The 25756-nt window shown below is 43.0% G+C and overlaps 1 protein-coding gene across 1 annotated transcript; it reads right to left on the reverse strand.

Moving 5' to 3' along the window:
- Window positions 1-8297: 8297 nt before the first annotated feature.
- LOC311628745 (GTPase IMAP family member 8-like) lies at window positions 8298-25322 on the reverse strand. The gene is made up of 4 exons (XM_084896257.1): window positions 25059-25322; window positions 16786-16825; window positions 15960-15993; window positions 8298-13849 (listed from the first exon to the last, which is right to left on the reverse strand). Exons 1-4 carry the CDS (start codon window positions 25115-25117, stop codon window positions 13254-13256), a joined length of 729 nt encoding a protein of 242 aa, XP_084752383.1. The 5' UTR covers window positions 25118-25322; the 3' UTR covers window positions 8298-13253.
- Between the last annotated feature and the right edge of the window lie 434 nt (window positions 25323-25756).

A 25756-nucleotide genomic window follows, 5' to 3' on the forward strand; every position in this document is an offset into this window, starting at 1 on the left:
AAAGCTACAGAACTGAATTCTGAAATGACGTTATGAGTAAAATACTATGACAAAATAAATAATTCCTTATAACATTAATTCACTGCACATTCTGCTAGACACTTCAGTGAGGAGAAGGAGGAGGAGAGGGAGGGGGAGGAAAAAAGAAAGGGGGAGGGGGAGGAGGAAGATTCAGTAACATCCTTCTGCTGTCAGAGCCTCCAAGAGTCAGCAACGCCTCTGCGTGAAGAAGTCCACTCCTCTCAATTCTTCGGGCAGGTACTCCTGGTCCACAGGCTCGCTGTGTATGGGGTTGTATTTGCAGCCCTTGCCGTAGCCCAGGTCCTTCATGAGATCCGTTGGCACATTCCTCAGGTGCAGGGCACAGGCCCTGGCGGTTCCACAGGCAGGCTTTGATGTTGTAAGCGCTGTACACCTCCATAGACTTTGGGGCTCTGGCAAAATAGACTACACACTGGGCAGAAGCACCTCACATTCGGCATGCCTGTGAAGTGACAGCCCTGGTAGGCGGCCACTGTGTGTGGTAACGCGGATGGGTCTGCCAGACCGAAGTCTTCACTGGCAAACCTCACCAGCCTCCTTGCCACACACAGTGGGTCCTCTCCTCCTTCGAGCATGCGTGCCAGCCAGCCCCGCATCCACTTATGAAGAGCAGAGATGCAGTTGTAGGCTCTTTTCCTGCTCAGCCATCTAACGTGAGTCTCCTGGAGGCCTCCCTCCCATCATTCCCAGCGGTCAGAACTCTACTGCGAGAATAGGCTTGCCCACTCCTTACAAAACGTCTTTCTGGAGCTTCGCCCGGCCAGCCCCGCCAGCTGCAGTCCATTCAGCCCAATCCGGACTCCCCAGCAAAGCTAACTGGCGACACTATACCGCTGTACTGCAAACCTCTCCACTGCCACAGGGCCTGGCGCCTGGGGCCACACAGCCCACACCCACCCGAGCTGCTCAGCCTGGGGCTCCGCGTGGGGTGGGGGTGGGGGCCAGCAGGTCTTTTATTTATTTATATATATATATATATTTATTTATTTTTAGGGCAAAGTCTCTGATTTTTAATTAAAACTGAAAAACTGTCAGGGACAGGAATGACAGAGGACTCGTCCTGGGTGGATGGGATCCTGAGGGTGGGGAGTGGGAAACATTGTTGACACAATTGTCAGAATTCAAATGGGGTCTGTAGATTGAACCTACCATCATTTGAATGGTTGGGTGGAGAACTGTTATGTAGGAGTGTCTGCTTTTGGGAAATACATAGGGTAGTATCAGGCATCCTGACGTGTGTAAAGCATGCTCTCAAACAGCTCAGAAAAAAAGAAATGGGGGAATGGGGGTATATATGCCAGATTATTATGATCTCTGAATGGATAATAATTTGGCCACTCAGTGTATAAGCTATATAATAAAAGGCTAATATGCAAATTGTCCCTTTGACCAGGAGTTCAACTAGCAGGCAGGCTGGCCAACCGCCCATGACCCCTCCCACTGGCCAGGCTGGCTGGATCCCCACCCATGCACGAATTCATGCATTAGGCCTTTAATACACACACACACACACACACACACACACACACACACATACACACACACACACACACACTCTGAGTGGCCTGGTGCATGAAATTTGTGCATGGGTGGGGGTTGTGTCCCTCAGTCCAGCTTGCACCCTCTCCAATCTGGGACATCCCCCTCACAATCTGGGACTGCTGGCTCCTAACCACTCACCTGCTTGCCTGATCACCCCTAACCACCCTTCTTGCTGGCCTGCTTGCCCCCAACTGCCCCTCCACCAATGGCCTGATCACCTGCAACTGCCCTCCCCTTGGTCTGATTGCACCTAACTGTCTTTGCCTCAGCCCCACCACCAAGGCTTTGTCAGGAAGGATGTCCAGAAGGTCTCCCAGTCTAGCATATTACCCTTTTATTAATATAGATATATATAAAGAGCCAGGGTCCATAATGACTGAATGGACGATTGGTCCATCCCCCAGCCCTCAGGCTCCATTGATCAGGGGATGGCTAACGGGGGAATTGGAACTTCTCAGGCTTCAATGAATCTGAGGCAGCAGTGACTGGGGCATGGGCTTGGTCCCTCCCCCAGACCAGAAGCTCCCATTGATCAGAGGATGGTTAACAGGGAACCAGAGTGAGTGGTGCAGGGACTGGCAAGCAGCTGGAAGGCAGCCTCTTGGTCCCTCCTCCTGGCCCTCATACTCCAATCAGTCAATGGTGAAGGCAGGGCGGAACTGGGGACTGGCTTCCTTAGTAGCCCTGTAGGTTCAATCTCCACAGGACAGGCCAAGCACAATGGACCAGCGCCTCTGGCACGATCCTGACAGAGCTGCCAGCCTCCTGGAACTTGGCCTTGGGCACTGTGGCTGCTTCCCCTCCCTAGATGCTCCACAAGGAAAAGAAGATACCGCCACCAGCACCAGGGGCGACCAGTGGTGACTGACTACTCTCCCTGTGCTTCCTCCAGGTCACAAATAGATCATGGGCTGTCTGGTGCAGGATCACTTCCCCAGATGGCAGAGCCTGTCCCCAGACAAGAGTTTCCACTTCATTGTGGCCCTGTGTTATGACAAGAAACTGGAGGCCCTCAGAGAAGATGTTCCCACAGCTTCGCATAGTTCCCAGGGTGCTGACTGCATGTTACCCTCAGGTGAAATTGTCCAGATAACGGAGCAAAGTGACCTGGCCTCGAATGATGCCGCTGCCACTGGAGATGTGAAGGAGGAGGTGAGGCTCCACGAGGGTGCCAGCTCTGACGGGCACCTGGGGCACATCTTCAGGCACACGGCCAAGGAGCTGTTCAATGAGGATGTGGGGGTGCTCACCTGCCACACCCTGAGGAACAAAGGCTGCCAGGAGGTCACCCTGAAAGGGACGGAGAGGGCCTGCTGTGCTGTGAGACTGCTTACGGCTTTTGGCACATCCGGACGTGGTCCTGAAGCTGCAGAGGGCACTTTGTGGAGGTCCTGGCCTGCGCCGGACATGCTTAAGCAGCAGGGCCAGCCCCAGCGGATGACGGGCATGCAGACAGGGCACTGCTGTGGCAGATGAAAGGCATCTACGCTGCCATCCCGGTGTGGCCCGGAGACCAGCGCCCATGGCAGGAGCTGTACCAGGAGTGGCTGGGGCTGGAGGGTGACTGCACACCACCTAGCAGGGCCAGGGCAGCCTGCCAGGACACCAAGTGGTAAAGGTCCAGCAGATGTCCGGCCTGCAGGCCGTCTGAGGAGGGGTGTGAGATGCATGAAGGAAAGGCTTAGCGTCTCTGTCATCGCTTTGGTTTTCAGAATTCCCTGCTCCCCATCTGTCGGCTCCCTCACTTTGAAGGGTGCTGTCATCATCACCTGGGTGCAGCTGGAATACTGTATCTCGAGAAGATTGCCCCATTGGAAAACACAGATATTTACATTATGATTCATAACAGTAGCGAAATTACAGTTATGAAGTAGCAACGAAAATAGTTTTATGTTTGGGGATCACCTCAACATGAGGAGCTGCAGTAAAGGGTTGCAGCATAAGAGGTTGAGAAGCACTGCTCTAGTGGGAGAGCAGGGAAGGCCCCCAAGATTAAGAGCTCTTGGCAGTTGCTGGGAAGTTCCTGCAATCCCTGCCATGGGTTCAGCCTGCCACAAGCAGCTGGGGCCCCCAGCAAAGTGGGATGTGCCCTCACTTTTAAGCAAATTAAACCAAACAACGAAGAGACACAAAACAACAATCAACAGCATCTCTCTCATAACAATATTTACAAGTGCACACAACAGACAGATAACTGTTTGTGGCTTACTGTTCATAGCAAGACAGAATACCAGACAGAATACCCAGTGTCATGTAGGGCCATGCTGAAACCCTAAGCTGAGCAGGCTCTGGTACAGCGACCAGACAAGGACTGTGAGAGGCTGCATGCAACCAAGAGCTGATCAGGCTCACACCAGATTGGGGGGCAGCGAACAACAGATGTCCCTCGTTACAGAATTACAGAATGCCTGATTGAACTTCGGTTTAAGGTGAGGTGACAGCGAATGCTGAAGCTACCATGGAAACTCCACAGGAAAATTTCTGACAGCATTGAGAATAAAATAATAAAAGAGTCCAGGCCTCAGTTCCAGGAACCCCCAGTCCAGGCCACAAGTGGGATCACTGATACTGTCCCTTTTTGTCCCACCAGAGTCACCAGCCACCTCTGCTGATAGAATCCTGATTGAGAAATCATAATGATAATCATTCTCTTGCCTTTCAGAAGTGCCCTGATCTTTACTCTTGTTTCTTTTAAAAATTCCTTCTAGTGTTTCGGACACCAGAATATCTCCTGACAGATGAAGCCTCTGTCATTGCCCAAGCAGAGAGTTTGTGTTCATACCTGATGAGTCTGTTAATGTACCATCTTTGCTAAATCCCATGGAATACCAGTCAACTCCCTGAGTGCTCTGCCCCCCAGACCAGGACACTTTCTAAGTCAATGGATGGGGTCATGGGATTCTGGGTGGGAAAAGTTGCCCCTGAGTTTAGGAATTGGTGTCTTGAATTGTGTTTTCTCTTGCATGTGATTGCATTGTTGCTGTGGCATCTGAGAGAGCAGCCATCAAATGAGCCACACGCATGCTAGTGAAGCCCCCTGCTGACCTCTCAGGGCACACAGCAGAAGGAGTGGGGGCATATTAAATTGTAGGAGCTGGTCACCACAAATGGAGTGTTGGTGATAGATAGGACAATGCTCTCAAGTCTGTGCCATTCTCACTAAATTCTAAAATGTGGCACAGTATTTTGCAGAAGAGCTCTAATAGGGATGAGTGGCCTGAACCATTACTGATTAGTTTACCCAGTTACAAAGAAGAAATCAATATATAATTTACAAAACCGAGTATATAAGCCTCCCTTAGGAGAGGCAGAGCTTTGGAATTTATTATCCTGTCTCCTTTACTGGTCTCAAGAGAAAATAGAACTTTTTCTCCCACCAAGACTTGTGTTCCTTTGAACCCACTGTGTAAGGTCATGGAGAAGATGTGACCTCCAGTTGACCCAAAGGCTGGACCAAGGCAATTGGAGGCTGTGGGGAAGCACGGGACTTGGTTGGGAAAGTCTGTAAGGAGGGTTCTCAGAAAGGATTCTTGGGGGCTTCTAAGGGAACCTTGCCAAAGGTGGCAGCATCTGCCTTGACTTTTCCAAACCAGTCCAACCCCCTGGGTGCTTGCTGAAATCTCTATATAGTCTTTAGACCCAACCTTATAGAAGCATGTGCTTTCTCAAGGATATCCTGCTGATTGTATCTAGAGGTTCATTTTAGTGCACACTGTTGATACAATAAAAGCCTAAGGAGGCAGGCAATTGGGGCTGTTTGGTGCCTCCTGCCAAGTAGCCCCTAGCCCTCTCTTTCACAGAAATGTGTGTCAGAGTAATCCATTCATCTGGAGTGCAGGGTCTGCTGGTCAGTACCAGCAGAGGCTCACCCCAACCATATTTGGAATGTGCATTCAGCTTGCCTTTTTCCTTCCTAGAAGCTGCCTCAGGAACACAGCATTGAGATAGTAATGTATTGCTGAGACCATTTGGGTGTTGTATGTCTCTAGGCCCACCTAAAGCCTTTATATCAACTTTTCAGATATGGCAGGCAGCTGCTGAGAATATTTCTTTGGGCCATTCAAGACAAGTCTTGTAAGTAAGTTCCTGGGCTTATTAAACTGCTACCTAAACATCTGCAGAGGTCTGCCTCATTTGTAGGTTTCTCCTGCCCTCTATATTGTGTTGCTTTCAGATTATTCCTGAGATATTTTGAAACAACATATGCTTTTATTTATTTACTAGAGGCCCAGTGCATGAAATTTGTGCATTGGGGTGGGGTGTCTCTCAGACCAGCCTGCACCCTCTTCAATCTGGGACCTCTTGGGGGATGTCCAACATCCCACTGGGGATGTGCCCACAACCAAGTTACATGCCCCTGAGCAGAATTCAACCTGGGACCCTTCAGTTTGCAGGCTGACACTCTATCCACTGAGCCAAACTGGTTTTGGCTCCTAGTAATATCTTAAAGTCACAATAATGGGCTTCCTTGTCTTATTCCTGATTTTAATGGGAAAGATTCCAATCTTTTACCATTCTGTACTACATTAGCTATGCTTTTTGTATATATGCCCTTAATCATGTTCAGGAAGTTGCTTTCTAGTCTTATTCAATTAAGTGTTATCATAAAAGTGTATTGGATTTTGTCATATGGTTATTCTGCATCAACTGAGATGACCATGTAGTTTTTCACCTCAATTCTATTTATGTGTATAGTAGAGGCCTCGAGCATGAAATTTCTGCATGGGCAGGGTCCCTAGGCCTGGCCAGTGATCTGAACCAATTGGGGTCTTCTGGCTGCCAGCCGGGGCCTTCCTTTCCTGGCTGGGCCTTCCTTCGTTATACACTTCCCCTGGTGGTCAGTGCACATCATAGTGTGCGATCAAACTCCTGGTTTCCTGATCAAACTCCTAAGGGGACACTTTGTATATTGTCTATATATATATATATATATATATATATATATATATATATTACATTAATTAATTTCCTTATGTTGAACTACCGTCACATTCCTGGGATAAATCTCACTTTTTACTGGTATATATTTTTTATTATGCTTGAATTAGATTTCCTAGTATTTTGTTGAGGGATTTTTATGTATATACTAGAGGCCCAGTGCACAGAATTGTTGCATTGGGGTGGGGTCCCTCTACCCAGCCTGCACCCTCTTGCAATCCAGGACCACTGGCTCCTTACCACTCGCCTGCCTGATCATCCCTAACTACTCATCTGCCTGCCTGTTGCTCTTAAACACCTCTTCCTGCCTGCCTGATTGCCCCTAACCCCTCTGCCTGCCTGCCTGATTGCCCCTAACCACTTGCTTTCCTGTCTGACCACCTCTAACTGCCTCTGCCTCTGCCCCTGCACCTTGGACCAAGACTTTCCTCCTCCAGCTGGCCACAGACATCCGTGACCCAGGATTCCCTCCCTCTGGCTGGCCACAGGCACCCAGGACCCTGGGAAGCTTCACCTGGCCTCTGGCTTTGTCAGGAAGAACATCAGAATGATGTCCAGAAGACGTCCTGTCTACCCAGTCTAATTAGCATATTACCCTTTTATTAGTATAGATTTGTACAAAATACTGGTCTATAGTTTCCTTATATTATTATTCCTGATTATTTTGACTGGTTCTGTTATCAGGGTAATGCTGGTCTCAAAAGGATGACATGGGATGTTATGATAATTAGTGTTATATGCCAACATTGCTAAGCCATGGCATCTAGATACTTCCTTAAACACCAGTATATATGTTGAAGTGAAGGTGTTTTTCTTTATAATAAGAGTAATCTAACCTAATAATAGAGAAATATGCAAATTAACCATCACTCCCCTACACAAACCACGCCCACCAACCAATCAGAGTCAGCATGCAAATTAACCCAACAAAGATGGTGATTAATTTGCATACATGGAGGGAGGGAGGAGTGAAGACTAAAGACAACATCAAAGAAAGAGGGAGGGAAAGTGGAAAGCAAGGCAGCTGTGGCTGCTGGAGGGAAAGCACTGGCAGCACATGCGGGGCGGAGCAAGATGTGCAGCGGCAGTGTGCATGGCTGCAGAGGCAGCATCAGCAGTGGGCGCAGCGGGTTGGGCGTGTGGGGCCTGGTGCGCTGTGGTGGTGGCAGCACAAGTGGCCATGGAGATGGTGGCTGAGGTGGCTGTGGGCATGGTGGGGTGGGTGGAGTGGGTGGGACCGGTGGGGTGCGCCCTGCCCACCACAACGGGAGTGTTGGGGGGGGAGGGAGAAGGGGAGGTGGCAGGAGGGAAGCCCACCAGAAGTCTTGTTTGGATAGTATTTCAATAAAGCAGATTACTATCCATAATACGGGTATCTTTTGTCCAATCAGTTGGAGGCTTTAAGAAGGATAAGGGGGGAAAAAAGGAAAAGAAAAAGAGAGAGGGGGGAAAAAAGTGAAACAAGGAAGAGGGAATTATACCTTTACTGTGTCTTAGAATTCCAGCTCCAACATGAGTTATCATGGGTGTCCAGCAAGTCAGACTACTGTGTAGATTTTGTATTTCTCAGCCTCCAGTATCACATGAGGCAATTCTCCCCTCTCTATATAGACCGATTTCTCTGAAAAACCCTAGCAAATACATATGTATCTCCTGATCATTTTATTAGAAAACTTGAGAAGGATTAGCAATAATTCTACTTTCTTTTTTAAATCTTTTAATTATTTTATTTTTAAAATTTAATAAATCTTTATTGTTCAGATTATTACAATTGTTTTTCCTCTCCCCCCCCCCCCATAATTCCCCTCCACCCAGTTCTCATCCCACTCTCTGCTCTTACCTCCTCCCAACTCTCCTCATCCATAGGTGTACGATTTTTCTTTCCCCCTGAGAATTATCAGTCCATTCCCTTTCCATGTCCCCGATTCCATTATATTCACCAGTTTATTCTGTTCCTCAAATTTTTAATTCACTTGATTTTTAGATTCATTTGTTGATATATATGCATTTGTTGGTTATGATTTTATCTATACTTTTTTCTTATTTCTCTTCTTAAAGAATACTTTTCAGCATTTCATATAATGCTGGTTTGGTGGTGATGAGCTCTTTTAGCTTTTTCTTATCTGTGAAGCTCTTTATCTGTCTTGAATGATAACTTTGCTGGGTAGAATAATCTTGGTTGTAATTCTTGCTATTCATCACTTTGAATATTTCTTGCCATTTCATCTGGCCTGCATAGTTTCTGTTGAGAAATCAGCTGACAATCAAATGGGTGCTCTCTTGTAGGTAATTAACTGTTTTTCTCTTGCTGCTTTTAATATTCTCTCTTTGTCTTTTGCACTTGGCATTTGAATTATGATGTGCCTTGGTATGGCCTTCTTTGGATTCCATTTGTTTGGGGTTCTGTGCGCTTCTTGGACTTGTAAGTTTATTTCTTTCACCAGGTGGGGGAAGTTTTCAGTCATTATTTCTTCAAATAGGTTTTTAGTATCTTGCTCTCTCTCTTCTTCTGGCACCCCCATAATTCTGATATTGGTATTCTTGAAGTTGTCCCAGAAGCTTCTTACACTATCTTCAAATTTTTGGATTTTTTTTCCTTCTTTTCTGGTTGAGTGTTTTTTGCTTCTTTGTATTTCAAATCTTTGGCTTGATTCTTGCGATCCTCTAGTCTGCTGTTGGATCTCTGTATGTTATTCTTTATTTCAGTCAGTGTATGTTTAATTTCTAGTTGGTCCTTTTTTATATCCTCAAGGGTATCACTAAATTTATTGGCCTTTTCTAGGAAATTTTTGCAAAACCTTATAACTATGGTTTTGAACTCTATATCCAGTTTTTTGTTTTCCTCCAATTTTTGCATTTGTGATCTGTTTCCTTGTCTCTGCATTTTTACTGTTTCCCTGAGTTGGTAGGGTAGCTTTGTGTGATAAGTGTCCTATATGCCCAGTGGGTTGGCCTCCTTCGTTACCTGAGATGGACACTCTTAGTGCATCCCTTTGTTGACTATGTGTACAGCTTTTTTTGTAGTTAAGTCTTTATTGCCATTGGTATCACTGGGAGGAATTGAAGTATATTAAAGTTGGCTGTGAGAATTAGCTGTGTCTATGATGGGAGAACTTCTGTGCTGGAGACATCCTTATGAGACAAGATTTGCAAAATTGCAAAAGCTTTTGTGCTCAGCTTGGATGGGGCAGAGTCTCAGGGCTGAGCAGACAGTCTTGGCTTCCCTTCATCCCTGTCCTATGAGGATCCTGGGTCTCAGTGTCCCTTGGTAATTTCTGTAAGTACCTCTGAGAGAAAGCAGCCCTTGAATTTCACCTACTGCCAGACAGTCCAGTTTCTCCCCAAATGAATCTGGATTTCCAGATTCTTGCCCAGAACTGGAGTTCAGCACAGTGGAAAGCTTCTGGTTCCCTCCAGCTAGAGAAATCCAGCAGCACACTCAACAGTCAGTCCTCTCAGTGTGCACTTGCACATGTGCCTCCAGACCCCTGCCCTCCACAGCTCCCATGAATCTCCATGTGCCTTTATCTCTACCTGACAATCGAGAGTCCCCTGGTATGAGCCTGGGTCCACAGGGTCTTGCTCAGAACTGGGGATCAGTGCAGTCAGAACTGAGGTTCAGTGCAGTTGGGAGCTTACTTCCCTCCCACCAGAGAAAGCCAGCCACGCACTCAGCCACCCTTCCTCTCTGCGTTCATGTCTCTGTACCTCAGCTTTTTGAAGCTCCTCTGATTCTCTGTGAACTTTTCTCTTTCCTTCTAGTTGTAGAATTTCCACTCAGCCAGCTTTCTTGTGGTTCTGAATAATGTCTGTTTTCTCTTTTAGTTGTAGTTCTGAAATTGTTGTGTGAGGCAGCAGTTTAGGTGCTTACCTATGCTGCCATCTTGTTTTCTCCTATATTAATGATCTCAAAAAAATTTTTTTTAATAAGAAAGCAAGAATGCAGTTTGAAGCACTTTTCAGCAGTAAAAGTGAACTGCAGAAAATAGCTTACTTGGTTGATATCTTTGCCATCTTGAATGAATTAAATTTATCATTGCAAGGACCAAATGCAACATACCTCAATTTGTCTGAAAAGATCTGATCATTGTAAATGAAACTTCAGCTTTGGCAAAAAATATTGGATGAAAATAAAATTACATGTTTCCTACCTTATCTGCTTTCTTTGAGGAACATGACATTGAACCAGACAAAAGGATTACGATGATAATTTCTGTGAACGAACACTTGCACGTGCTTGCAGACGAAATTCCATTGTACTTTCCAGATCTACCTGACACCCCATTTGCACTTGCCAGAAGCCCATTCACAAAGTTGAAGATGTTCCTGAGACAGCACAGGAAGAGTTCATTGAACTTATTAACAGTGGTGCAGTGAAAACTGATTTTTCTACAATGCCAATTACAAAATTCTGGATCAAGTGTTTGTAGTCATTTTCTGTTCTGTCTGAGACTCTGTTGTACCTTATTTTTCCATTTCCAAAAACATATCCTTGTAAAACATGGTTTTACAGCTTGTTGATTATCAAGTCAAAATACAGAAGTAGACTTGTTGTGGAAGATGATATTCGTTGTGCTCTTGCAAAGACTGCCCTGAGAATTTCTGATTTGGTGAGAAAGAAGCAATCTCAACCTTCGCACTGGCGTTGGCTTTTTACGCATATTGTCACAAAATGTAGCAATTTAGTTTACTGTTCTTATTTAAGACTGTTACCCATGCTATACCATGCTTCAAGACAAAATTTCATTTATTTGTAATTTTAAATAAATATTTCACAATATATAATTGCATATTGTTTTTGTGATTAATCTCTATGCTTTAATTATGTTCAATTTATAACAATGAAAATACATCCTGCATATCAAATATTTTCCATTATAATTCATAACAATAGCAGAATTACAGTTATGAAGTAGCAACAAAAATAATTTTATGTTTTGGGATCACCACAACATAAGGAACAGTATTAAAGGATAGAGGCATTAGGAAGGTTGAGAAGCACTGTTCTAGACCTTCTCACTGCCATGTTCAGGTTACATTTATTTATCCTTTTATAGTAAAATGTCCAAAATAGGACATTAGTGAGTTTACTGACACCTAGTAAAGTGACTATCATCCATAATTAAGATGCAAAAGCCTTGGCGAGTCCAGGTATCTCCTGCCTCTGGGAGGAGTCATGCTCTTCCCCAAGACAGAATAAAAGCAATCAGGATGCTGTAAGTTCATAATACAATTCATCTTTATTATTTGACTCAAGTGAGTGGAATTACACATGATTTTTTTTTTCAGAATTTGTCATAGCAAGGGTTGTTTAGGGTACAAAAGTATTATTCTGTTATAAATGGACCAATCTTGAAGGTAAGCTGATACTTAAAAAAAACAAAGGTAGCTGACCCCATCCCAAAACATCTATAAGAGGTTAATATTGAAAACATCTGGTCCTACATCTATTGGGAGAAGATTCTATAGCTCCCATCTCATACAGCGCCCCTATCAGGGAGCTCTCAAATTTATCTCTTCAATCCTAAGTGGAATATCATCACCATCTACAAAGAGGTCAAGTAGGCACAGCAAGCAAACCCTGAAGTGCAGAGGCTGCGTGAGAATGAACCTGGACCATGGGCAGTGTACCCACTTCATACGACCTGCCCCTGGATATGAGACACCATAAGCTCCTAATGTGTTTGACTGCTATTATGTGAGTTCTCTGAGTTTTAGCCTTATCCCTAACCCTCAAGATGAGAGAGAGAGAGAGAGAGAGAGAGAGAGAGAGAGAGAGAGAGAGAGAGAGAGAGAGAGAGGAGAGGGAGAGGGAGAGAGAAAGGTGCAAATGAGTTTTCAATAAACTCTTTAGAGAAAATCTACATTATACTTAGAATTTAAAAATTTTGCAAGGTTGTATAATTTTGGCAATTTTACTAGGATTCTGATTATTATTCTAGTCTATTGCATTATGATGATTTAACAATACAGTCCTTTGAATCATCACAGAGGTGTGTTCATTTCCTCAGAGTGAAGAAAGAGGGGATGGCAGAGTCCTTTGCATTTAGACTTGAAATGGAGAGGACAGGAAGGACAGCCACCACATTAGGAAGGAATAGCTCAGGGGCCAGTAGGCTTGGCAGGCAGGGGGGAAGCCCACAGGAGTCCAGCTTCTCCTCTCTGGCATGCGCAGGACTCTCACACATCCGGAAACCCTGATTCTTTGTAACCATATGTGTTATGGCCACTGCTGGCCGTGTCCTTGTTCCTGGGGCTGACCTGACTGCAATCTACCTACATAGGTAAGTCATTCTTGTGACTTGATTCTGACTTTTTCTCTACCTTATTTCTTCTTGTTCTTTTATAATCCCCTACTACTGCCCCAACCTGACAATTTATTTACATACAAAGAGGTAAAGCATTACACGGTAAGACACAATTGACTTCTTAAGCCCTCAAAGTCATGAACCCACTTCCCACCTACCAGTCCTCCCATACCCCCCAACCTGAGCATGTCTCTAACTTAAAGAGGCCCCGGGCATTTCAGCCACCTATTATGACTATCTTCATTTTCTTTAGACTTTTTTTTTTTTTTTTTTTTGGATTTTGCTTTTCCTGGGCAACTACCCTGTTTCCCCGAAAATAAGACAGTGTCTTATATTAATTTTTTCTCCCAAAGTTGTGCTAGGTCTTATTTTCAGGGGATGTCTTATCTTTCCATGTGCTAGGTCTTATTTTCGGAAGATGTCTTATTTTCGGGGAAACACGGTAGTTCTTTTGTTGATGGGCTTTTTATTGTTACCTATCAGCTCATTGGCCATTTTCATAAAACCTATTACCTGGTCTTCCCTGGCTTGGCCAGTTTCTTTGTTATTAAAAGCACAAACTCGATTCCCACACTTTTTAATTGTCTTCTTAAGAAACTTGTTTTCTGTGTTTTTGCAGTAATCTTCAATGTTCTCATCCCCCAGGTCTTCCTTCCGAGTAAAAAGCACAATCATATAATCTCTAACCTTCCTTCCGAAGATGGTCTTTAGTGTCGCCATCACCTTTTTGTCTTCGTCTGTGACCCGTCCCAGCTGGAGCACCAGTACCAGAACTGTGTTGCCATCACTTCTGGGCATATAATTTTGGACAATCCCTTGGTTACTGGACAACTTACAGGGATCAGGGGTATCTACAACCGTAATGTCCTGCCCAGCCTCTGTCCTCTTGCCTTCCTTGCATTCGGTGGTGACTGGCTGGGGTCGGAGTTGAGAGACAAACTCTGACCGCCCAAGGATGGTGTTCCCAGTGGCACTCTTCCCAGCCCCGCTCTTTCCCACGAGGACAATGTTCAGGGTCTCTGTCAGAGGAAAGCAGGAGAGAGTTGAAACCCTCGGCTGACCTGAGTACACCTTCCAAAGCCACACATTAGAAGGAAAAACACTTGGGAAGCATCAGGGCTGCCTTCCCAGAGCAGCTCCAGACAAAAGCATGGGAACAGCTTCCTCCAGACAACTAGTGAACCCTGAAGCAGGAGTTGGATCACAGTCCCTGTCCAGTGTTCACCCAATGACATGCTGCCATTCTCATCTCTGAATTTATTTATCATTGATTTATCATTAATCTATCATTAATTTATCAATTCCCCTTTTTCTAGTAGCTTCTTTGATATCCTGGCACCCTGTGAGTGCTTTGTTACTCTTCACCTTCTCACCTAGTCCAGTCTATTCATCTCACCTCTATCTTCTGTTACTGCTGTGACTATGTATTCTCACTGAAGACTGGTGCTAACTTTAGCAAAGTCTCCTGGATGTATTTGAAAAATGATTCTATACAATTACTTTTCGTGAAAAAGCAACTACACATACCATCTGTGGGTTACCAGATGGAGCGCGCTAGAAGTCACTTCTCATTACAACCACATTCAACTTAACTGTGTCTTTCATTGATGTCAAAAGGCACCTCATAGCTTTAACAATGAATACCACTAACACTTTTTTCTATGGTGTCAATGTGGAGAATATATTTCCCTACAGATAGAATTACTGGAATAATGTGATGCATATCACATTTCATTTTCCTGAGAGATTATAATGTTAAACTTGGCTTCACTGGGCTTGGTCCTTAGTGTTCCTCTCATTTTGCTACCAAAGGTAAGTACTGTAGCTAACATCTGAGGGCTAAAGCAAGGCCAGGGAAAATCTGAGTTTAACATGACACTGAGTTGTATATTCATAAAATAGTATACAACTCATCATTTAATAAAAGACAAGAGTGAACTACTGATATGCAACATGGCTGGATCTCCAAAACATGCTAAGTGAAAGAAGCCAGATGCAAAACCACATACAATATGAGTACATTATATGAAGATCAAAAACATACAAGATTAACCAGTGCTAGTAAACGTCTTACGAATGGTTTCCTCTGGTGAGCTCTTGAAAGGAGATGAAAATGAGCCACATCATCATCTAATGGTCACATATGCGTAGATGTGTAAAAGTCATTGAGTTGTATACTTATTATTTGCACATCTTACTGTACTTAAATTAAACCTCAATAAGTATCTGTAAAAACTTGCACAACACAACAGTCTCTCCACACATGCCCTGTTCCCACCACTTCTCCTGTGAAACAAGGTCAACACCAGACCCACATGCTGAGCAAATGGCAGAGTCAGCAACTCTAGGGATATTCACTGAATCTCCGTCATCCAGGGCACCATTCTGTGGAATGTTACTCTGTTGTCTGCATGGCAAGCTTGGGAGGGGAGTGATCATGGCATTTATTTTTTTTTAAATATATTTTATTGATTTTGTACAGAGAGGAAGGGAGAGAGATAGAGAGTTAGAAACATGGATGAGAGAGAGTCATCGATCAGCTGCCTCTTGCACACCCCCTACTGGGGATATGCCTGCAACCAAGATACATTCCCTTGACCGGAATCGAACCCGGGACCCTACAGTCCCCAAGCCGACGCTCTATCCATTGAGCCAAACCGGTCTCAGCTGATCATGGCATTTAAAGAAAGCAGCTGAAATGCAGTAACTCCACATCCTTTTATGTTGCCTTTGGAAAGTTACTGACATGCGCAAAGTTTAGGATACATCACTAATGGCAATCACTACATGCGTACTGAGCTCCATCACTGAATTCTGCATAGTAGAAGGAGGTGTTTGCATCCAGGACTAGGAGGAAGAGGCCAAGTAGGCACAGCAAGCAAACCCAGTTTTGTAACATTTTTGAGAATGTCAGGTACACCTGCAAAGGGCTAAAGACCTTTTATGGTGTTATACCTACTCAACAGTGTTAAGCTTTCCATAGAGACAGGTTGTAGCCATTGACCTGAAGGTCTTCAGGATATATTTTTTGTTTTTATTTATCTAGATAGTTTCCCCACTTCCCTTTGATGCACAACTCATTCAAAGAAATTCAGATGTGACCTTGACATATTTTAAGGATATGCTTACCATTGTTCTTAGATGTAGTTTCTTTCTCACAGGCCTGGAAAATAAAGAGGGAAAATGATGTCCAGATCTAAAATCTCATCTTTTCACAAAGTTAAGAAATGGAGTCCTAGTGTGTAATTCACAGTAATTTGATGAGTAGGCTGTAGTCAAATGAAGACCATGGTCATAGTCTTTGCTGGTCATTATAAACTTGTCCATAATGACAATCTTGAAACCTTACTGTTTCTGCTGCTTTAATACATTACCAAGTGCATGGTGGGTGTTGCTCTCACTCAGAGGAGCCCCACAGATGCCTTCTATAAGGCATTGTTCCTGAAGCTCTAACTTCTCTTCTCTATAGTTTCTAATAGTAATTCCAGAGATTCTGCTATTTCTGGAGAAAATTCAGAGGCTTCAGGAGACCTTCTGCGCCCCCTGGAAGAAGAAACGCGCCCAGTGATGCCTGTGATGTGCAGTTGAGAGACAAGGGGAAGTGAGGAGATTGGAAACCAGATTCCCCACATCTTGCCGATGCCCTCTTACACTACTGGCACCCCCAATGTAGAGATGAATTATTATTAACATAAATACAGTAACACTTGGGACCTTCCCTATCCAGGTGGGCAAATGAAGATGACGACAGGATGGATAGCCATTTACGTGACATTCTCTTCATCTGCCTGATGAGCCTTATCTTGATTCCCCAAATTTAAACTTAAAGGGAATAAAAAATGTGAAAACATGATAAACAATCTTGATTAATCTGCTATTGTAGATGCTTTCTATACTTTATTTTAACCTTGTCTTTGTTAAGTCTTCATGACAGCCCAAGTTCGTGCTTTCTAACCTGATTCACAGCATCCTTCTGATACAGCCTCCCGCTGGTCCTGTTGGGACAAAGAGAAACACATCAAGGTTCAACTCACAGAGTGAACAGAGAAACAGCAAGAAAGAGTGTTCCCTTTTAACTCAATCCCTCTACCCCACTCAAGAATTTAGGCTACTGAAGTACTAGACTGGACTAGACTAAAAGAAGGAATCATGTTTGCCAGGATCTTCTCTTCATGGTTGTTTGTGAAATGAACAACCATGCTGACAAAATGGCAACACTGTGGATTGGCTAAAATAACAAGCCCTTTATTTATCTATATTACCCACTTACATGCTGGGAGATACCTAAACATTCTCTATGACAGTCAGAATAATGTTCACCCACCAGGCGACCATGTATGAACCCCAGAATCTGTGACTGTGATTCCTTGAGTGGTACAGGGATTTTACTAATAACATTGGTATCTTCAGATGCATAGAGAATCTTGGATAAAACAAGATATTTTAAGAGATCCTTATACGAGGGAGGCAGATAGATGAAATAGGTTAAAGGATTTAGAAGTAAAAATTAGTCACAGCCCATGGACACAGACAATAAACAGGTGAAGGCCTGGGATGTGAATTACCTTTCAATAATAAGTTTAAACATAACAGACTAAATACTCCAATCAAAATACATCAAATGGATGAATGGATAATAAAACATGACCCAGTATATGCTGTTTACAAGAGACCTATCTCAGACTAGGGACTCACACAAACTGAATGTGAAGGAATGGAAAAATATCTGCCAGGCAAATTAAAAAAAAAAATGAGGTAGCAATATTACCTCTGACAAAATAGAACTCAAAGTCAAGGCCATAACAAGAGATAAGGAAGACCACTTCATAATACCAAAGGGATCGATACAACAAGAGGATATAATCCTGGTAAACATATATGAACCCAATGCAGGAGCACCCAAATATATAAATAAGCCTGCTGGAAGAGAGGACAACAATAGAATCATAGTAGGGGACTTTAATATACCACTTACATCACTGGATAAATCCTCTAGACAAAAAAAGCAAAGAAAAAGCAATCCTAAATGACTCACTAGATCAGATAGACTTAATTGACATTTTCAGAACATTTCACCCCAAAACCATAAATATACCTTCTTCTCAAGTACACATCGGATATTTTCAATGATAGACCACATATTGGGTCACAAGCAAAGTCTCTCCAAATTCAAGAAGATTGAAATCATATGAAGCATATTCTCAGATAACAATGGCATAATATTAGAAATAAACTACAATGAAAACAATAAAAAAATTAAACACCTGGAAGCTGTATAGTATGCTATTAAAGAATAATTGGGTTAGCAATGAGATCAAAGTAGAAATTGAAACATCCTGGTAACAAATGACAATGGAAACACAACAATCCAAAATCTAGGAGACACAGTGAATGCAGTCTTGGGATAGATAGCTCTATAGGCCTCTTTCAAAAAAAATAAGAAAAATGGTAATAAATCATCTAACTCCACAACTAAAAGAATTATAGAGAGAGCAACAAGAAAGGCTAAGAGAGAGCAGAAGGAAGATATCAAAGCAGAAATAAATTACATAGAGACAAAAAAATACAAAAGATCAATGAAACCAGGAGATGGTTCTTTGAAAGGATAAACAAGATTGATGAACCTCTAGCTAGGCTCACCAAGAAGCAAAGTGAGAGGAGCCAAATAAACAGAATCAGAAATGAAAGAGGTGAAATAACAACGGACCCCACCGAAATACAAAGGATTATTTAAAAATACCATGAACAACTCTATTCCAACAAACTAGACAACCTATAGGAAAGAGATATATTCACAGAAAAATACAACATGCCAAAACTCAATCAGGAAGAATATAAAAATCTCAATATCCCGATAACTATGGAGGAAATTGAAGCAGTCATCAAAAAGCTTCCAGCAAACAAAAGCCTGGGGCCAGGCCACTTCACAGGGGAGTTTTACCAAACATTCAAAGGAGAACTAAAACCTATCCTCCTCAGACTATTCCAAAAAATTCAAGAGGAAGGAACACTCCCAATCTTATTCTATGAAGCTGGTGTTACCCTAATATCAAAACCAGATAACGTCAGCATAGAGAAAGAGAATTACAAGCCAATATCCCTTATTAACATATATGCCAAAATCCTCAACAAAATTCTAGCAAATCAGATCAAGCATTACATCAGAAAGACCATACACCAAGACCAAGTAGGATTTATTCCAGGAATGCAAGGATGGTACATTATCTGCAAATCAATCAATGTGATATGTCACATAAACAAAATGAGAGATGGAAATCACATAGTTATATCAATTGATGCAGAAAAGGCATTTGACAAAATCTAAGACCCTTTATATATAAAAAAAAACCCTCAGCAAAGTGGGAATAGAGTGATCATACCCCTGCACAATAAAAACCTTATATGTCAAACCCACAGCCAACATCACACTCAACAGGCAAAAACTAAAACCACCTAAGAACAGGAATAAGACAGGGATGCCCACTTTCACCACTCCCATTCATCAGTACTGGAAGTGCTAGCCATAGAAATTAGACAAGAAGAAGAAGAAAAAGGTATTCAAATTGGAAAAGAAGATGTAAAACTGTCATTATTTGCAGATGACATGATATGGTACATAGAAAGCCCTAAAGACTCCATCAAAAAATTATTAGACTTAATAAAGAAATTCGGCTATGTAGCAGGATACAAAATTTATGCCAAGAAATCTATGGCATTTTTATACACCAATAGTGAACTTACAGAAAGAGAGATTTAAAAAACAATCTCATTTACCAATACACCAAAACAAAACAAAAACAAACAAACAAACAAAGAAAACCAATGGAGACACATAGGAATAAAATTAACTAAGGAGGTAAAAGACATGTACTTGGAAAACTACAGGACACTAAAAAAAAGAGATAAAGGAAGACAAACAGATGGAAAAAGATACTGTGTTCAGGATTGGTAGAATCAACATCATTAAAATGTTCATACTACACAAAGCAATCTATAGATTTAATGAAATTCTCATTAAAATACCAAGGTCCTATTTCAGATCTAGAACAAACTCTTCAGAAATTCATCTGGAATAAAAAAAAAGAACCGATTGCTGCAGCAATCCTGAGAAAGAAGAACAAAGTATCAGATATCAGATATCAAGCTGTATTACAAAGGCACTATTCTCAAAACTGCCTAGTATTGGAACAAGAACAGACATATAGACCAATGGAATAGAATAGAGAACCCAGAAATTGACCTAAAATTCTAAGCTCAAGTAATATTTGACAAAGGAGGCAAGAACATACAATGGATTAAGACAGTATCTTCAATAAATGGTGTTGGGAAAACTGGACAGATGCATGTAAAAAAATGAAACTAAACCACCAACTTACACTATATGCAAAAAATAAACTCAAAATGAATAAAGGATTAACATAAGATGGGAAACCATAAAAATCTTGGAGAAATCCAGCAAAATCTCAGACATATGGCAAAACAATAGCTTCGCTGATTCAGCTCCTAGAGCATTGAAAACTAAAGAGAAAATAAACAAATGGGACTACATCAAAATAAAAAGCTTCTTCACAGCAAAAGAAACCATCAACAACAAGAAAGTCCATTACATGGGAGAGCATAATTGCCAATATTATCTCTGATAAAGGTTTAATCTCCAACATTTACAGGGAACTCATACAACTTAACAAAAAACAAAACAAAACAAAACAAAAAATTATTTCTTAGTTATATCCAATACTCAACATATTTTCCAAATTTCCCCAATTGTCCCTAAAAGTAATTTATAATCTGTTTAATTGGATCAGTCAAGGTCAGCACAGTACATTTGGTTATGTCTCTTAAATTTATTTTAATCTAGAACAGTCTCTGTCCTCTCCCCCAACCTCATTGACTTGATGAAGAAATATCCATTATTTTATAACAATTAATCTTATTTTGTTCATTGCTAATCAAGAAGGCAACCACCATGGGCCAAATGTCTTGCCAAGTTAATAAAACTAGGTATTTTCATTCCATGATTTTTACTTTTAATTTGGAGTTTACTGATATCTATTTTATTTTTTATTTATTTCTTATTTATTTTATTTTATTTTTTTATTGATTATGGTCTCTAAGAAATAATGATTAATATTGTTAAGTGTGTTAATGGTACAGTGGTTAGGTAGGAAAACGTCCTTAAATAAAGATGTGTTGTCCTTATTTATGGGAGAAATGTCATGATATTATAGTAACTTTAAAATATTTAAATAAAAGCAATAGATGATATTAAAACAAACAAACAAACAAACACACACACACACAAAACAAAATAAAACAAAAAACAACCCAATCAAAAAATGGGCAATGAACCTAAATAGATACTTTTTGAAAGAAGAAAGAAGGATGGCCAAAAGACATGTGTAAACATGCTCAAAGTCACTAATCATCTAAATGACAATGAGGTACCATCTCATACCTGTCAGAAGGGCTATCATCAACATAGCAATGAATGACAAGTGCTGGCAAGGATGCAGAGAAAAAGGAACCCTCGTGCACTGCTGGTGGGAATGTAGACCGGTGCAGCCATTTGGAGAACAGTATGGAGTTTCCTCAAAAAACAAATAATGGAACTCCCATTTGACCCAGTGATCCCACTTCTAGGAATATATTCCAAGGAACTAGAAACACCTCTCATCCTGTCTAATAAAGAGAGAATATGCTAATTGACCCTCATGTGGCACCCACAGCCAATAAGAAGCAAATATGCTAATTAACTGCCCTGCCCTCAAAGATGATAGTGCCCCCATCCAATAAGAAGGGAATATGCTAACTGCTGCCCCGCCCTCAAAGATGGTGGTGCACACAGCCAATAAAGCAGAAATATGCTAATTGACTGCCACCCCTGACATCTGAGGCACAGGCAAGCCTCAGATGTCAGTTGCCCAGCCACCCTGGGCAGGCCCGAGGTGTAGGCAGCTGCCCAGCCGCCCAGGACCCACCTAAAGCACAGTCACGCCTCAGATGGTGGCTTCTCAGTCAATGCCCCAGGTGCAGGCAAGCCTGGGATGGCAGCTGCCCTGGGCTGCCCTAGGCTCAGGTAACCAGGGTTGGCTGAGGCTTGCACTGCCGGCAGTGGCAGCAGCAGAGGTGTGTTGCCTTCCCCTGATCACTGGGTTGCATCCCACCCCTGAGGGCTCCTGGCCTGTGAGAGGGGGCAGGCTGGGCTGAGGGATGCCTCCTCCAATCCATGAATTTTCATGCACCAGGTCTCTAGTACAGGATATATATACCCCTATGTTCATAGTAGCACAATTCACCATAGCTAAGATTTGGAAACAGCCTAAGTGCCCACCAGCAGATGATTGAATTAAAAACTGTGGTAGATCTACACAATGGAATACTACACTGCTGTAAAAAGGAAGGGACTCCTATCATTTGCAACAGTATGGATGGACCTGGAGAGCATTATGCTAAGTGAAATAAGCCAGTAAGAGAAATATAAATATCACTTGATCTCACTCATTTATTTCACTTAGCATTATGCTAAGTGAAATAAGCCAGTAAGTGAAATATAAATATCACTTGATCTCACTCATAATGGACAACTTAAACTGATGAACAAAAACATATCCAGAGTCAGAGAGGCATTGATCAGACAGTCAAACCTCAGAGGGAAAGTAGGGGAGGGAAGGGATAAGGTGGAGAGATCAACCAAAGGACTTGTATGCATGCATATAAACATAACCAATGGACACAGACACTAGGGGGGTGAGGGCATGTGCTGGGGGTAGACGGGGAGAAGGGATAAGGACACATATATAGTACCTTAATAAAAAAAAAAAAGGAGTCAAGTCAACATGCACCATTCAAGTCAAAGGAAGGCAAAATAATAAGATAAGAGGATTCCACTGAGCTGCCAGATCTCCCTGCAATCACCTTTTTGTTAAACACTTACTAATATTTTTACAATTTAAGCTGTTGCTACACCAAGTGTGATTCACAGATTAGCAGTATTGCCAACAACTGGACCCCATGAGAAATGCAGTATCTCAGGTCCTGTCCAAGACCTGCTGAATCACAATCTGTAATTTAACAACTTCGAGGGGGTTCCCATGAACATGCAAGTTTCAGAAGCAGCTTTAGTTAAAAATTAACATGCCTGAGTCAGAATCTACATAAAGAGCCACGTTTCTCAGCACAGTCTACAGAACAGTCAGCCCATCAGATTATGAGGTGCCCCTCTCTCTCTCTGAGTCTGTCCTCAGACTCCATGTTGTGTCCATTGTCTCAGTCTATCCCTGAACCACAGTGTCTTCATTACTAAAACCAGTATGACTTAATATAACTTGAATATAGATCTTAGTTACCTGACCTGGCAGGTCTCAACACCTTCCTGTTTTTCAAATGTGTCTTTATTTTGGCCTTTTGAACTTCTAGAGGGCTTTTAAAATCAGTTGTTATTTCCTTTAGAAAGTCCTGTTGATATTTTAAATGCCAGTGATTGAATTCTTAGCTTAGTTCAAAAGAACTAACATCTTCATAATGTCATTCTCTTCATTGTTCTTCTTGAATATATTCTTAAAATATGTTCTAACTTCAACTGTGGTTTCTTTTTGCTCCACAAATTAAGATAAGTGACTATTAAATTTAAAACTGTACATGCTTAATAAATGGCCTTAATAAATTGAGTGAGCATGAGTGGTGGTGAGGAAAGGAAGATAATGAGTTTTTACAAGTGCAGAGGGAGGTTGAAGTTCTGTCACCTTGACTAATAAAATAGAAGCTATTGTATTCTAAGCTAATGAAGTGGTACTATTTTCCTCCATCTATAATTATAAAAGTGTAATATGCTAATTAGACTGGACAGCCAACGACCTTCTGGACTTCATTCGGATGTCTTTCTAGACAAAGCCATGGGGGCAGGGGCTAAGGCGGAGGTAGATAGGGATGATCAGGCAGGCAGGCAGGCAGAGGCAGTTAGGGATGATCAGGCAAGCAGGCAGGCAGAGTGGTTAGAGGTGATCAGGCAGGCAAGCAGGTAAGTGGCTAGGAGCCAGTGGTCCTGAATTTCGAGAGGGATGTCTGACTGCGGCAGTCAGACATCCCCTGAAAGGTTCCCGGATTGCAAGAGGGTGCGGCTGGGCTGAGGGATTCCCCACCCCCATGCACAAATTTTGTGCACTGGGCCTCGGGTTAAATATAAAACTGACACCAGTGGGTAAATAAGCAGAGATTCAGCGGGTCTGGAGGAAGAATGAATTTCTTCCCCATGTGAGCACCACTGATTCCCAGTATAGTGGACTAAATGATGTTGCTGAACTCTTTCCAGGCCAGGACACCAGATTAGATCAGGAATTTTCTCCCTCTTTCTTCCTCTAGTCTTTCTCCATACATACAATTGCCCAACCCATACCATTTTCACCCAGGTATATAGAAAATACTTTTAAGGAGAAGAGGAAACCAAAACTTCCTCCTCCCTCACTCTTTTTTTTAAAACCCACAGTTCTCTCTGATGATGTCCCTGGCCCCCTGGAGACCCCAGCAGAGCAATGGAGAGAACCAGACAGAAAGTTTTCCTTCAGAACTCCAGTGTCACTCCACAGCCTGAGGCAGGCATGGCTTCAGGCATCCACATAAAGCTTCCAGGCAGTTAAAACCCACTAAAAAGGGGTCAGGAAGCTTCCAGAGCTTCCCTGGTGGGGAGAGGGGAGGACTCATTCCAGCCCACAGGCCAGTTATGGGGATGAAGTGAAAGCATTCTTGGGTGAGAGCTCAGTTGGCTTAAATATAGTTGACATCAGAAATATTATTTCTGCAAACATTGACCACCCTCAGTGTTCAGGCACTGAAATCTTAAGTGTGCAAAGGTTCAGAAATGTCCTAAAAGTGAATGTGGGGAATCCTGTTCCAAACTACCAGCTTCACAGTGGGGCAGGGCTCAGAGGCTGCTGGAGACACAATCCCAAGGTCAGGAGATTCCTCAAGAGTGGACCCCATTCTCTTTCTTTTTCCTCCCCCTCCCACCAGGCCTTCATCCCAGTCTTAGGGTCAGCATCCCATCCCAAAGCCTCTTCTGGGAACTTGGAGATTCAAACCCCCTCTCCCCCACCTCCTCCCACACACCACCTTGTGGCTGGGCAGACCAGTGCTGAATCAGGAGGAACCATACCAGAGGCCCTGAGATCACAACCTTTCGGTGGCTCCTGTTCCCTCTCTTGCAGGAGTAAGCACATATACGCATAAACATACCTTGGTCTTGACTCCTGGCCTTTCACAGTCTCAGAAACTTCACCTCGGGACTGCTCCATTGCTCTGTGGGTGGAAGCAGCTCCTAGTCCTTCTCAGGCAAACAGAATCCAAAGGGGGATGTGGGAGGAGGGACTTGAGGGAGGAGATCAGGGCAGGACTAGCTCTGCAGGATCTGAGTCTTTCAGACAAACAGTGTTCCCCAGGAGGCAGAGGTTTCTAGACACAGGTTTCACAGCCTCAGAAGCACAAATACAGACACAGGGGAAGTTCAGAATGAATGCCTGGTCACAGGGTGCCACGTCAGAGGCAGGCGGGGTCAGGGAGGGACAGGCACACGCCTCCCAGTGTGCAGCTGCAGAATGGAAGGCTGGTGGGCAAAGGAGAGAGTCTGGGACTCCTGCACCAAGCAGAGCTGCAGAGGGTCCCTAGAGAAGGGTCATGGTGCTTAGGGCCCAACAGGTTGTGTGGGTGGCTCCTTGCTGCTGGGGATAGAAATCACTGAAGCATGGAGGAAGCTTCCCAGCTTCTGTCCACCTTGAAACAGCCTTTTCAGTGTCCTGTAACAACCCATCTCCTCCTTTTCCAGGAAGATGTCCTAGAATCCCCAGCCTGAGTAACCCTGGCCTTCAGAGTAATGCTGCTTCCCAGGCAAATCATTCTTTCCAGGGGCCAGTCGAGCACTTCAAATGCTGGAACAT

Source organism: Pipistrellus hanaki, assembly GCF_964339955.1.
Source record: "Pipistrellus hanaki genome assembly, chromosome: 10".
NCBI classification, from domain to species: Eukaryota; Metazoa; Chordata; class Mammalia; order Chiroptera; family Vespertilionidae; genus Pipistrellus; species Pipistrellus hanaki.